The 16,014-nt window shown below is 42.6% G+C and overlaps 1 protein-coding gene across 2 annotated transcripts in view; it reads right to left on the bottom strand.

The window, feature by feature from the left end:
• The window catches only part of NELL2 (neural EGFL like 2), a 136,218-nt gene extending 121,188 nt beyond the window's left edge, over window positions 1-15,030 (bottom strand). For both annotated transcript variants that reach the window (XM_083860688.1, XM_083860689.1), the window contains exons 1-2: window positions 14,944-15,030; window positions 14,639-14,767 (exon numbers count right to left, since the gene is read on the bottom strand). In XM_083860688.1, the coding sequence (XP_083716814.1) occupies window positions 14,639-14,767; window positions 14,944-14,998 (184 nt within the window). In that variant the 5' untranslated portion in view covers window positions 14,999-15,030. The remainder of the gene's footprint in view (window positions 1-14,638; window positions 14,768-14,943) is intronic.
• Window positions 15,031-16,014: the final 984 nt, after the last annotated feature.

Genomic DNA, 16,014 nt, shown 5'->3' with positions numbered 1-16,014 from the left:
CTATCCAAATTAAATTCTAGTGGTTTGTGAGAAGAAGGAGGGCTAAAGGCTAAAATGAGGCTGAAAAATATAATTGGCTCAATTTTGTTTCAATTGCCTACACTAGGATGGATGAGTGTCACAAGCATATGTTCACATCCTGTCACTTTCCCATATTCAAGTTTTTGGTTAATATTTTCATAACTAGGGATTTCACACAGCCTTCAAAGGGCAGCTGTTTACTTTATATGGTTCTTTTATTTAGGTAACAAATATAAACTAAGCTGCACCCAGTCAACAGGCCAGCATGCAAAGCCAATCCAAAAGCAGAATCTTTACAAGGCTGACAGAGTACAACGGGATTTTAAGTGGAGCATAGCGCATTCGAATTCAGGAGTTGCATTCCTGTAATGAAAAATGAAGATATAAAGAAGTAAAACAACCTGTATTAGACCAAAGCCTTGCTAGACGTGATATGCATTAAATCCTTAAGTAGAAAGGCTGGTTGTTTTGCTATTTAAACTGATACATAAGATCAGCTCATAAAACATTTTGAGCTACTTTACCTATAAATTTTTCTATTCCCTTCTCAAAGATTCCCAGTTGTTTCAGACAGAACTGAAGAAGAAAAAAAAAAAAAAAAAAAAAAAAAAAAAAAAAAAAAAAGAAGCTGTAGTTTTCCAAACCCATGTGAATCTGATTTGGATTCTCCAAGGCTGTAGGAAAGAGCTCTGCCAGAGTAAGGGGGAAGGTGTTGCAGCTCTATCTGAAGTTTAAAAGACTACAAGATACAGGGTAAATCCTGTAAGATTCCCACTGGGGCCATTCCCAAAGGATGTACTTAAACTACAGGCCCAGGAGCACTGCCCAGTTCCCAAGCCTGGGTGAACTTTAGGACTACCATCAAAATGTTTTTCAGGATACGACCAGATATATCCAGACCACTATGCACCTAAGCCCCCCCCCATAAACTGGATCCAACCTGGTCTCCCCAGAACAAACACTCACAAATGCCAGGAACAAGGACTCTAGAAATTAATTTCCCAAGTGGCACATTCAGGATCTTGGAATATCCCACAGACGGTTTAGTGACATAGCTCACAAACTGCCCTTGCAGTTTTGATATCCCCATGGTGTGGTGTGTCTGCCTTCTTATTTTCACTAAAGAAATGCTTCAGGATGCATGCAGATGGAAATGCAGTGGATGAGAAGGGAAGAAAAGGAAGAGGGCAAAACACTCTTCAGTTGAAACTAAATAATTGAAACAAAAACTGACTTGAAGCCAAATCATTAAATCAAATAAAAATGAGGGGGGAAATGTCACAGTTTGTTCTTGCAGCATTTGGGGAGTTTCCAACTGCCTTTGCTTTGTAGCTTCTTCTGTTCCGAACGTCAGCTACGGCTTTGGTGAGTCAACCAGCAAGGGCTTTCCTCCAGCTCAAACCATATGCAAAGTCCCACAAGTCACAATGGACTGACACAAAAGACTAGAAGACCTGTTTCTGAATATATTTTTCCCCAATTACATTCATACTTATATCCTTAAAAAGCAGTAATCATATCACTTCCAGCCAAAACTCTGGGTCACCTATATGCTATATACTTTGATGTTTAAAGTCATTATGGCACAGTTGAGAACACAAATCCACTGTGGGAAAAGAGGAGGGAAAGGTACTGAGAGCCTGGACAACTAGGCTTGAATCAGGACAACTAGAATAGACTTTGCAAATCCATGACTGTCTGTGGAAAACAACAGCTGTAATATAATGCATACTCCCTGTGAACTGACAATAACACCACTGAAATCTGGCTAGAAGCATTCTGCAAGAGATGACACAAAACAAGTTTGGGGGTGGTTATACTAGTGGCTGGGTTACGCACCTGAGCTTACAAACCAACCAGCTGCTTCTAGAAACCAAGGCAAGTCAGATGTGACTGAACCGTTCTGCAATGGATTCGGTGCCACAGCTCTCCCAATCTCAGTCAGAGCACAATGCTAACACACTTGGACATCTTTCATCTTTCCTTGGGTTGTCGTTCCTTTGGCAAAGAGGGAATTTGCAGCAGGATTAAGTGGGAATCATTTCCTGTAATGTAAAGCAGCCCAGCTGCACTGCAAAAAGTTAGGTGTGCTCTTCCAAAAATGTCAGGTCCATGAACAAGGACTTCATGACTTTTGGACTCAGTAGGCAAAAAGTAAATCAAAGATAAACAGTTATAGAAAAGGTTCTAGTGACTGTATCTGCATTAGCATATTTCTGACAATTTTTCAAGCCTCCTGCAAATGACAGGATAAACCTAATTAGAAACTTAATCGCAGGCAAACCTGAACTTTGAGCAGGTCTGTATTCTTAGCCCAGGAGACTGCAGCAGCTGATTTGCTAACAAGCAATACAGATCCTGCCACACTAGATTGTTAATAAAACAACTCCTACCAAACAGCCACAGAAAATGAGAATGTGCTCTCCTCAACATTTCTGAAAGGAATTTTAGAAATGTATAGATCAACACACAGGGAAGCACCACACAAAAAAAGTGCTATCAGAAATTTTTAAAAGCATACATGATATGGAAAACTTCTGTTCCTTGTACACCAGAAATACTATCCCTTTCAGAGAAACTGTCATCATTCTAGATACTATCACCAGGAGAGAGGGTGCTACTTAGTGGGGACCTATTACATGACAGCAAAATAATGAAGATAAAAGACTTCTATTCTTTTACTGAAATCCCACTCCTAGGAAATTAAAATGTGTGCTGCATGGTATGCTCTCCACCATGTATTTATTATTGTAATGTTTTCTGGTGATGTATAGGTTCCAGGTTATCAATTATATGATGCAATACCTTTTTGGATTACCATTTTTTCCTAGCCTATACTCCAACACTATTCTTAAATCCTTTTTAAGTTTTGAAGATGCTTCCTTTGTGCTCCCTCATAGGTAGAATCACGTGCTGCTACTTAGAATTATGTTGTTTAGGTTTTTCACAGCAAATATTGCTATAAAACGTACTATGTTTGAACAAGAACACCAACATAGCAGAGTGGGATTTCTTTTATTTCTTCATTTCAATGGAGGTTCCAGCTATATTTAAAAAGGTTACAGCTACTATAGCTTCATAAATATATATGTGTATATAAGCACAAACTCCCTTTAGGCACAAAACAACTTTCTAGAAGCTGCTTTGAGAACATCTTGAAACCTGTGGAGAAAACCAAGCCTGCTTAGTTTTCCTTGCACCTGCCATCTGTGGCATATGCACCTAGTTCTGCTTGGTTGCATACTGTTGTCACATGAGCACCTTGTGTCAAACTGACCTAACAACAAACAAAAAGATCACACCAAGAAATGCTGTTAACACTGGGACATTGAAGAGCAGAAGGAAAACAATGCATCCTCTTTCAGCCCTACTAGTACTGTAATAAGGGCATGACACACATGAGAACTGCTAAAGATTGATTTTATTTTCAGTCCTTCATCGTACAGCATAGCCAGGATTTTAACAGGTATTCAATTCACAGCAAAAGGGGAGGGCAGGAGGAGGAGGAGATAGTGTTGCCAGCCTTTTCCAAATGAAAAGGCAGGCAACCAAAGGTAAACAAAGCCTAATCAATTAAAACCAACAAAGTACAAACTTAATGGCAATAATAAATCATGCAAGAGATGATGCTAGATGTAGATCAAGCTACATTACACGCTCTACCCTTCTCTCTGAAGATAAGGCACTACTCAAATTCTCAAATACATCATATTCCAGTGGTGAACTATCATACAATGACAGACTGTATAAGATCAGCACCCACCATGGCACCTCTGAATTAGGATCATCCTTGGTGTAGACAATCCAATACCATCTCAGCAACACACCACATCTCCCCCTCACTTGGCTCTCACTGTGCAAGTCTCAGTAAGACTTACTCATGCTCTCTGCTCAGTCATTTTCTCTCAAAACCTCCTTTCGTTGTGACGAGGATGCTGCTCCTGAGGACCTAACTCCTACAGCCTGTGTTTCACAGATTGATTTAGGCTGGAAAGGACCTCTTGAGATCATCTAGCCCAACTGTAATCATTTGTGGGTGACTTAGAAGGTTTACCTTTCTTCTCCATGAGGAATCTGTTTCTCCCTCTTGGTAGTGATTTGGCTCTCTCATCCAGGTTCTCCATCTCTGGCTTTCTAGGGTATAACTGGTTTTTGTCCACATTAGGGTTAACTGCCTCCAACTAACCAAAATTCAGTGCATTAAGAACTTAAATGCTGATTTCTTGTCACACAACAGCAAGACAAGAGAATGCCCCACAGTCACTGACACAGATAGAAAGCACCGGAAAACTTAAACCTGTTTGCTAACAGCAAAAATTTAGCAGAGCAGGAGGCAGGAGACCACCACTGGAAAAAACTGTATCTGAATATGGACACTCCAACACCTCTGTTGTTAGCCACAGGTCTCCAGCAGCAGACTGAGCAAACAGCAGCAGATAAGGGGAGAAGGCAGGAGACTGAACTGTAAACAGAATTCAAGCACTAGCAGAAACAGGAAATGGCAGAGAGACCACACCTGAGGGCAGAGGTAGGACACCAGTGCCATCAACCATACTGGCATACTTGGAAAAACCTCTACTCACAGAGTATCTGTTTCAGTGCCAGAAAACAAAGATTAGAAAGTTTTGAATTGGGAACATCAAAGAGCAGAGGAACACCATATATACAACTCAGCTGTGAGCAGGGCAGACAAGTAGAAAATACATGGAAGACTTGAACCAACCATTACCAGAGAATGCAAGGAAGCTGGGAAAGACCAGAGTTCAGATTCTCCAGAAGTTCTTATTTGAGTCAGGTATTAATGGAGTCTATGCTTCTGTGAATGTGCCCACTAGCCCTGATAAATCAGCTGCAGGTTTAAACTCACACCCAATTTATAAGCTTGGATATGTTAAAATGATAAAACGTTTCCAGGCTCTAATTTGCTCTTGTAGGCTTATTTTAGCCAGGCATCATCAAAATATATGTAAATGCATCAAAGAACAAGTTTTGGAGAATACAAAGGTGCTGGTTTGGTAATTGTGTACCAGATGTTTGATGCTACTTTGTGTCTTTGAAAAGCTCTCCCTATACTAGATCAATTTCACCAACACCCCTGCTCTCCAGAGTACAGAAACACTTAAAGGGTCATCCACCCATCGTTTAGCCTATTTCCTGAATAACTATGTACAATGACTACAACGTAGCTAATGATTCCCAGATATTTTATTTCATCCTATTTTCTAAAACAATCAGAAGTATGGAGATTTCCACCACTTCTTTTCAGCAGCAATTCCACAATCTAAACTAGTTCACTGTGAAAGTCTCCTTTTATATTAAATCCTCTCCATTTGTGGTATCATTACATTACTCTTACCTTGAGCTCTTTGAATAATAAGTAATTCCTTCATTTTAAACCTCTAAGAATCTTCTAATACTAGACATTATCATACAACACTTTTGTCATTTCTTGGACAAGCTGTACATACTCAAGTTTTTTTCCAAATAAGCCAGTCCTTTTGTTACTGTATGATAAGGTTTGTTGTTTTTCTCTTCAATTCCTGCAATTCATTGATATTTTTCTGAAATGCAGAAACCCAGAGTGAATGCAATAACCCCCAAGGCAATTTTTTTAAAAAACTCAACCTCCCAGGTCTCTTACTCCCATATGCTTTCCTTATGCTAATGGTGTGTGCAGGGATTCTTAATAAGAGCAACACTGAACAGGGTACACAAGGTTTTCCTCAAATCTACCCTCTCCCTTGAACAAGAGCTGAGCAAATCAAGGGACTATTTCAAGTTCGAGGCATATTATTCAATGTTACAGAAAATCTTAAGAGTGCCTTTGGAACAGCTGGGGCACAATACGCAAATGCATGCTTAGGGAGCTATTAAATTTATTGACCTCAAAACTAGAAAAGATCCTTTGGAACCCTTTTGGATCATTACACAGCTGTATCTAGAGACTGATGGACTTCCAGACAGAGTCAAGGTTAGTACATATCATCTTCTCTTTTACCATAAACGCTATGGATGTTGCCACCATCTAATTATACTTAAATAAGCATTTATGCTGGGGAAATCGTATAAACATTGCTCTAACAGAGTATAAACATTGCTCTAACTCTACAATTGGAGGTCTTTTTCTTATTATACTCCGTGTTTTCAGAGAAGGAAATAGCCACTCAAATTCCACTAAGAGAGTTCTCAGTTATGGATCGCTAGCAATATTGATTGTAATGGCTCCCTTGGAAACATTACAGTCTATCATAGCAATGTTGGTGCTGCAGCAAATATGTTAATCTGCTAAAAGCCTTTTGAACACTGTGTCTTCAGAAGTCTCTTTCAGTCTGCGGGTCCTTTAATACCATGCCCACTGCTTTAGCACCTTGCTACAGCACAGAGCTGTGAGCAACCGCTCAGGAGATGACTCAAGCTAAAAGCCAGTTTTCTAAGTTGTGTGTCTCTCAGAAGTCATCAGCAAAACACACATCCCCAAAAACAAAGTATGCACCAAAAAAGAAAAGCAAATAAAACGCTAACAAATAAGAAGATTTTTTTTGCTGTAAAATTCTTCCATGTTGAAAATGGCTACAGAATTATTTTTTTTTTCTATCTGAAATATCTAAGTGAGCATTCACAGTATTTGTTGTGGAAAACATGTCCGGGGAAAAAAAAATAAAATTAAAAACTAAAGTACCCTTTCTTATGTTTCTCCTCAGATCTTCCCAAGAGGAAATCATTTAGAAAGTGCCAAGATGGAAAAAAATACCATTTCTTAAACATTGAGACAAAATATAGAGGAATTTAGACAAAACAGATGGACAGAAAAAAAAAAAAAAAAAACCACCAGTGAAAATTCCTTTTTCACTCCTTATTCAGCTGTACCTTTAGCAGTACAGGTAGCAGAATACAGCTGCTCAGTGGATCTGCACCTTGGCACAAAACTAAATGGGACGAAATATAGGGAAGACTAACTACAAAGAAGTACAGTTTTCCATGACAGCTATATAAAATTTCCAGCCCTTATCCAGAGGTTTTAAATAACTTATGAACTCAGTCCTGTACCTCCTTTAAGACTCAGGGGAAACTGAGAACTTAACCATACTTGAAGTTATTTTTCCAAGGTAGCACCTGTATACTCTGGAGGATACAGACTAGAAGAACATAAGCTGGGGAGGAGGGGGAGAGAAGAAAACCTATTCCCCACATCTTATAAGCAAAAAGTAGAGGAAAAACAGACATTGTGATTGATCTACGAGGGATGTGTAGGAAATGCTGCTGTCCTTTGTGACATCTCACTGGAGAATGAGCCATACTGCAGTGGGGGAAGAAACCATTAAAAAAAAAATTAACCCAGCAAGTCTCAGGCACGCTATGACTAGAGAACTATGCCATAGCAAAAGTAATTACATAAGGGTAGCGAGACCTCATTTTCCCCCATCACTTCCTCTTGCTAATGCAATCCTCCCCCAACAATATGGAAAGATGCACTTGACAGCTACCTAGAAGGTCACTCTCCCTCAGGGCACATGTGCTGCATGTGCCCAGTTCTCTCTGCATACAGGACAGATGCTGTCCTACTGTCAATATCACAGCTTTTAACTTCAGCCAACATCACTGTCCCCTGCCACACTGCCAGGAGAGGCTGCCAGGTGAGCAGCCATCTGCAGCTGCCTGCTCTTGACTGGGACATCAACATGGAGAGAAGCTCTCAGGCCTCACTCCTCCAACCATCAGGTCCCTTCTCACAGCACAAACGAGGGCTCTGCCCCATATCCCCACACTGACACCGTCTTAATGTACTTCCCCATCACATGTGCCTTAGAGCTGGACATCATTCTCCTCTTCAGCTTTCCAACAAAAATGCCAGGTTGAGCTCTGAGATAATACAAGCCTCAGCAAAGATTTTGTACTTAAAATATTCTAGAAGAGGCCTCATTGTAAAGGCATGAAGAATCAAATGTGTTTCTGTCTGCTGTTAATCAGTATGAATCGTTTGGGGCAACAGTGAATGTATAAACAATACAGGGTTATTTGCATTATCCTGAGCAACCAGACACTCATTAAAAAAAAAAAAAAATTAGAGATTCATCACTGTCCCAGTAGAAAATAGACCCCCAGGGACTTCAATTTATTGCAGGTATCAGACACAACCTGGCTGTGAAAAGCACAGCCTCAAGTCCACAAGAACACACTAAAACACAACATTGCTTTAAATGGAGTCACACCCTGCTGATAAATAAATGCACGTATTAATTCACTCAAAGGTATCAGAGACTGGAGATGTCAGCTGTCAGATGTAAGCTGTCCTACCAAGCCCAGCTGTGGCCAGGCAAGGCCACCAAAGTCATGCTGGAATTTAACAGACTGAAAGGTGAAAAGAGCCCATATCAACACACATGGAAAGAGATGCAAGAAAGGAAAAAAAATTGGAGAAAAAAAACCAAAAGCAAACAAACAAAACCCCAACAAAACAAAACAAACAACAAAACCCTAAAGGCTTTAAAAGGAATATTTAATCTGAGATTATTACCTTTCTCTCTCTCTCTCCAGAAAAACCCCACTGCAGAAAATCAAAAGAAAACAAAGCAAAGGACAAAATAACACTTTGTGTAAAATAAAAAAAATTTCTTGGGATGAATAATGACAATTTTTAGACCTGAACTTAAAACAACTTTATTGCTTAACACTTATACTTCTGTGATAGTAATGCCTCATACATATCACCAAAAATATTTATTGGAAACTTTCAGCGTAAGACAGTTGCAGTTCCCAAATGCCACAGGCCAAGTTTTATGCCATTCCTTAACATTTTGTATCAACTGTGCACTAATGACTACATTCAGGGATTGTAAGCTTTTCTCCTCAGTTTCTGTATCTGTCATACATTATGTTTCAAATCGCTTTACATTTTTCAGCCCTACTCTCTACTGTACAATAACAAACATCAATCAAAAGCTTATGTATTAAATCTTTCTTCCATAACTTTCCTCCCTTTATTTTACAGATAAACCAGCACAACCAGTCAGCAAGCAACACAATCTCCAGTTCTGGGCATATTCATGAATATTCAGTAGGAGTAAGTGCATCATAGTTCTCTATGCATTAACATTCATGGTTTAGGATGGAAAATTGATGTAGGAGCCTCGCAAGCTATCTCCTTTTTTGGGTGAGGTCTTCAAGTGGCAGACAACTTCACAAACCCCTCTTGCTACAACTACTCCTCCTTCCTAGAAGAGGTTGCTGAATATTAAGTTCTTCTGGAGCAAGGGTATGTCTCAGAGGAGCAGCTAGACCAGCAAAAACAGCCCAGCTTTTCAGGGCTCTCCTTCAGCACCCAGCCTGGCTCTCCAGCGCATTAATCACAGTCCTGGCAGTGCCCTTCCCCAGTGCTTACTGTTTGCACAGGTGCAGAGGTGACTTTAGAGAGTTCCAGAAGTAGAAAGCAGCAAAGGAAAAGCTTATGCTGTTATTCCAGATACACCAAAACTTTTCTGGCTACCACACTGTCATAGAGCAATTGCTTACATTAGGTATTTCTAACATCAAAAACACACCAGTGCCTACTGAAATTAAGCTTTGATTAACACTTTTGTTATCTACAGATGGGGATAATGATGGAGGTCCCACATTTTGAGGATTCAGTGCATCTGAGAGAAACTGGTTTACATGCAAGACAAAAAAAAAGCTGCAGATAGGTATTCACTCTGCAGTCAGCTAAGCCAGTTGGCAACATTAACATCCTCATTCCCAGCTGTCTGCCATCATTCCTCTGGGAGATGGATACAGCTGGAGAAAGGGGATTTTACAGGAATCTCTAATCCACATCACTGCAGTCAGCCAGGTTCACTCCTGAAGCTGGCGGATTTTGCCAGCAGCAGACATGGGAACACTCACATAATCTCTTGCTTCAGAAGAGTTGTGGGGACAGTAACCTCTAGCTTCTGGGCAGTGATGAGCAGCTGGGAACAGTAATATTTTCAGCAGGCTCAGCTGGAACCTGGAGAAAGCATCTGTCTATAGTTTCAATGACAGGTGGCAAAGAAGAAGCAGTGTGTGTGAAGTGCATAGGCAATGTAAATCCTATTTCTGTGACAAAAAGTTTACTCACCTCTGCTTTTAAGGCTTTATTTTTAGCTTATTTAGTAAGTGTCCAGAGACAATATTACGAGACAAAATAGAGTGAACTTTCCAAAGGAATATAAGATAGAGTAATACTGTCTTGCCAGTATTTTAAAATAACACACTCATGATCCAGTCATACAACAAGAGGTAAAACATCACTTATATCAAGAAGCCTATTTTAGGGGGCTTTTTTCAGCCAGGATTTTGTGCCAGCCAGCACCAATTCAAAGAACAGTACTGCTGAGTCCTTTCATTTATTCCACTGACAGATTCAATTATTTTCTGGCGTTTTATAGCACATCTTGATCCCCAGCAGAATATACCATATTTTGCCTCTAAAATTGTCCTTCCTCTAAATAAATTCCAAATTCTGCATTTAGATACATAAGCTCTCACATTTTCATGACTGATACATTCTTTTTATCTTTTCCCTAATTGCATGTTTCTGTGTTTGTAACCATCTGATTGCACTCTTCTCTCCAACTTTTAGCCTTCTGTTTGAGGAGAATATACACCTTTCAATGGGTATATACTGTTCTTACACATCACCTGGCTTTCATTTTTTTAGCCTCTCATCGCTTGATTTACAGTGTATCTTCCACTCTCCACTGGTGCTGGAGGCAGTTGGAAGGTGTCTCCATTACTACACACACTCTTTGGACAAAGACAGGCTGATGAATTGTATCTGCTCTCAACAAGTGAGATCCAGAAAAGCTATCAAAATGCTCTATCTATAAAATATATATAATACAGAATTTAAAGGGAGGGTGACAAAATGTTACTGGCTAGTGAAATACCAGAGGAGACCAAGTTGCTCTCACAGTCCTTTACATTGCCACACCTCAGAATGCCATTTCCTACTGCCAGATGAAGTATCTGGCTTCACTGGGACTTTGCATGAGCTTAATGTTGTATCTCCTAGCATATACTTGAGTCAGTCATCCAAAACCTTATCATCCTTCAGCCTCTGTTGTGGTTTTGTCTACTTCTTAAAACTCCCCTGCAGTTACATATGCAACAAGTCCTCTTGAAGCAATACAATTTCCATATTTTCATAGGAAAATGGCTACATTGGACTTTCATCTTCATCTATTTCCTCAAAATGCACTAATGCGGTATACTTATAAAAAAGAACCATTAGAATGACAATGTGTATTTCTCCAAAATCATTCTTTAACTACATTAATTACACTTCAGTCCACCCATCTGGTTTGGGCTTTACTAAGTGTCATCTCTGTTTTGCAAAGGGAAGAAAAAAGGTTGAAAATTTCACTGACTTACATAAACAGTTGCCAACAGAGACACATTCATGACACAGATACTCTGACTTCTGTTCTGCTGCTCTGACCAGCAGAGGAATAATTTTCCTCTCAACATATTTTGACATAATAATATCTGCTGTTGGCTAGAAAGTGCTGGCAGATGTTCACATACAGCAACACTAACATTTTTGTAAGACTTCCTCCTGTTTTCTATTCATAATTGTATCTTCCCACAAGCTACATTTTTACAATTACTTTGCAAATCACATTTCCAGAAAAAGAAGTCCCTGCAGCTAACTAGACCCAGATTACAGTGGCATTCCACTTCTACCATTCGTGACAGCTAAGGAGCATTAGACACCTAAAAACCTTTAGAATCCAGCACCTTAATCTGCTGAAGTCAAGTACATGCACACACAAAAAGTCTAAGTAATAGCAAATTTCAATTGACTAACATTATTTCTAAATCAGGAACTGTATAAGGAGTATAATCTAAATTATCTTGACTGGACAGTGCCAGACTAAAGCTACCTTTAGAGAGTAATTGCTTACTGTTTTGTATGGCCTAGAAACACAGGTACCTTTGAAAAGTCAATTACACAAGGGAGAATTTGCTAGAACAGCCCATCAGATGCTAAACCTCTATACTGAAAATTGATGCTACATCTTAATAAGCAGTCAAAACTGACTTTTTGCCTAGAAACTGAAGTAAAGAAAGTATTCTGCTTTAACTATATGTATAATTTTCCATTATATATCTTTAATTGTCTATTACCTGTTGGCAGTTCAACATGCCACATTCATAATTTCCTTCTAAAATACAGAACAGCATTTAGGACTTCTGAATGGTTTAAGCTTATGTAAAGTAAGGCCTTACATCTGTTGAGAATGTGGTCTATCAAAAAAGAAAACATACTAAAGTGTTGTAAATATATATATATGACACAAGAAAAGATTCACTATCTGAAGAAACCAAGAGGTAAAGGATCACAATTTGGAGCTTCTGAGTATGCTCAAGGATCATTTAAAGTAATTTGCCTCATTCTCATGAATTCTTTTCTGTCTAGGACTAAGGCTTTAGCTGGAATAAGGAAAAGTCCACACAGACAAACCAAATTTCCAGGCAACACTCACACATATTTAAAAATCACACACTGCAAATACACACATTAAGAGGCCCACATTGCTGCAGTGTTCCCAAAGTGAGAGTTCTAAGAGCAGAACAAAAATGACCAAGTGGACTTAGTGGTCTGATAAAGGAAAGAAATTTCTCTATTTCTAAATGCAAGTTCAAAAGTGAAAACCTCTCTGCTCAGTAAGGACCCCATTCACTATAAGAAAATCAGCAGTCATCTTTGCAGTAGCAGGGAAAATTATCTCCAGTCCTGCAGGGCATTGAAGACTTCCTAAGGGACACTGAGTGACTTCAACCACCATTTAGACACAAGTGTTTTCATCCTTGTTATTCCTCCAATTACAACAAAATAAAAAGCCTGCTGTGAAAATTTAAAATTCCTGTCTTCTTTTGTTACAAATAAGCTGCTAACCCATTTGGGAACTATGTACACTCAGAATTGCAAACAAAGAGGGAGAAACTTGAAAAAAAACCAAACAACTCTTTAATAACCCAGTAATTTTTTGTCCTGACACTAGGAAAATATACCAGAAAGTTTTATTCTTCCAAACTTCCTGTTACTACTGAAGAAAAAGTGAGTTTTAACTTCCCCCTACTCTCTCACCCCAATCCACCAGAGCACAATGGGGACTTCCACTCAGAACCATGCCTTAAAAATTACACCTACTTTAGGACACCAAACCCACTGACACACAAGTGAATTGCTATTCTAAGCAGTCACCCCCTTTACAGAGGTCTCTGCTCTGCAGCCACAAGCCCATCACAGATATTTAAAGGCAGCATGTGCCAGTGTTTCTGAGTGCATATGCCCATGTGTCTCCAATTCATGTCCATAGTGACACATGCTGGCAGTTCCAGGGAAGAACATCGCTAGAGAGGTCACCTTAAAAAAAAAAAAAAAAAAAAAAAAAAAAAAGCCTTTGGCAACTATTAGCTTCCTGATAAATTATCTCATTAATGCAAACATGAAAAAGAAATTCCCTTTCCAGATCTTATCTCCCTTGAATCATAACTCCTCTGTACGTGAAACACGGCCTCGTGCCTGTTGCAGTAAAAATGTGTTCAGATCCGAGCTAAGCTCCCGGCATGACACAAGAAGCCAACAACGCAGGTCCCCTGTCTTAAAAGTGCAAGCTGATGGGGAGATTTGCTTGTTTCTCATCAGATGTTAAGCTGCATTCCTTCTTCCTGTTTAGTCAGAGATCATAAAGAGTATTTAATCATCTTTCAGAGACTTTCTTCTAAAGGCCAGTTTTAGGCTTTTTTTATTATTATTAAGATAGACTTGTGGTTTTCTTTCCTAAAAATATTGTTGACTCCAGCTTCATTTAACGTATCAGTATGTTAATAAAGTGTAATTCAAAAACACACTGATAATGAGCAAGTGTATGGAATGCAACCAATGCAAATACGTTCAACTAGGTATTTTACAGTCTTTCATGAATTACAATATCAGAAAGTTTAATATTTTTTAATAATCTTTAATAAAACTCCTGAATGCACTTTTGGAAGATAGAAAACTACTATTTTATTTCTATTCCCAATATTTGCAAAGAAACAATCACAAGCACCAAGAGAGACCAAAACTCATTCATTGTTTCTCAGGAGGAGTCACGTCACCGAAGCTCCAAAGGGCCCCTTTCCTTCAGCAAAAAAAAGGGTGTTCTTATTTCCAGCCATCTGCCTCCCTCCTCCGGGGCACTTCATTTCAGCATTTTGCTCGATTCACATAAAACTTTCAGTGAGGTTTTCCTTAACTGGAACTGGGATATGTTTAGCGTTTCCCAAGTAAAGCAGTAGAGTGGGTGGTGCTATTATTCATCACCGCACCCCACGACTCACAAAACCCGCCATCTGCCATCCCCCTTCCTGCCGTACTTTAATTAAGCGTCTACCGGTCAAAGAAAAAAAAAAAATAAATGGGGTGAGAGAGAAAAAAATGTATAGACTAATGAGAGGGGAGATGAAAAGAAGAGTGGAAGAAAGGCGAGCAGAAAAGGACGGGACGGGATGCCGAGGTCTCAGAGCGAGCGAACCTCCCGCGCTGGGGGTGACTCGGGGGCCGTGGGGATGCGGGGCCACGGCCGGGGATGCGGGGCCGAGGCGGCCCTACCTGGGAAGAGGAAGGCTCTGCTCCCGTTGTGCAGCCCGGGCACCTGCCGCACGCCCTCCGTGGAGCCTCCCAGCTGTAGCTCGGACAGCACGTCGATCCGCAGCGAGGGGTCCACGCCAAAGCCTGAAACTGCCCCAGAAAGTGCCGTCACCCACCCGCCGACACCGCAACTTCCCGGGCCCGCGCCCCCCGGCCCCTCCGCCGCTGCCCGCACCTGCGGCTGCCCGGCGGCCGGAGCATCGCCGCTGCGGAGCTGCCCCGGCACCGCTCCCGGTACTCTCCCGGCGGCTCCGGCATCCGCCTACCTGCTCCCAGCCAGAGGAGAAGGCAGAGCGTGCTCAAGCGGATGCCCGACTCCATGGTACGGCGGTGCGCTCAGTCCATAGTCCCCCTCCTCCGGCTGCTGCGGGCGAAAAGCCTCCGGGGCACGGGCTGGGTCCCTCCCCGCCCCTCAGCGAGCGGCACGGACCCTGCGCCGCCCCGCAGCGCGCATCACCGCGGGGCCGCGCCGCCGCCGCCGGCCGGAGCACACAAAGGCGAGGGCGGGGGCCGTGGGGCAGCGCAGCCCTCCGCCCGCGGGCAGACAATGGGGAGCCCGGCGGAGCTCCCGCCCTGCGAGCGAGGCCGCGGCAGCCGGAGGCGCCCGCCCGTGCCCGCGGCTCCCGGCCCGCCAGGCGCAGCCCCTCCGCCCGAGAGCAGCCGCAGCCTCCGCCCGGGCCCCGGGGCAGCGCCGCCCTCCTCTCCTCCTCTCCCCGCCGTCCAGCGGGGACAGCGGCACCGGCGGGAGGGGCCGCCGGTTTATGCCACGGCCGCGGGAGCCGCCCACCGCCTCCGCCGGGCCGGGCAGCGCCGGGCAGGGCCGGGCAGGGCTGGGCAGGGCCGGGGGAGGCGCCGCCCCGTCCGCCGGGGGAGCGCCGGGCACGGCGGGGAGCGGGAGCCTGGAGGGTCCGCTGGGAACTTTGAGGGAAGAGGCGGGAGGGGCCCGGTGCCCCCCAGGCCGGGGCTGGCAGCGGGGGAACGGCGCGGGCGGGTCCTCGGGGCGCTCCCCTCCTGCCGGCGCCTCTCCTCTGCCGTGCTGGAGTCACCGCGCGCTTCCCGGCCCGAGGTGGTGCCGTCCAGGGTCTGGCGAAGCCTCCGCCTGGTCTTTGAGCATGAATAAAAACAATTTGAGAAGGGCGGGGGGGAAGGGAAGAAATCAGGACGTTTGCAGTCGCTGGCTGAGGTGGCAATGTGCGGAGCCGGCGCGGGGCTGACAGCGGCAGGTTCACTGGCCCTGTCGTGGAGGGCGATCCTACCCCGCGCTCCTGTCCTCTTTAACAAACCCTCCCCAGCAAGTGACATCTCTGTGCCGTACTTTGTGTGCCTGTAAAGGGGGC

This window comes from Zosterops lateralis (assembly GCF_965231275.1).
Source record: "Zosterops lateralis genome assembly, chromosome: 4".
Classification (NCBI taxonomy): Eukaryota; Metazoa; Chordata; class Aves; order Passeriformes; family Zosteropidae; genus Zosterops; species Zosterops lateralis.
The sequence above is the reverse complement of the archived record's forward strand: the minus strand, read 5'-3'. Positions and strand labels throughout refer to the sequence as shown.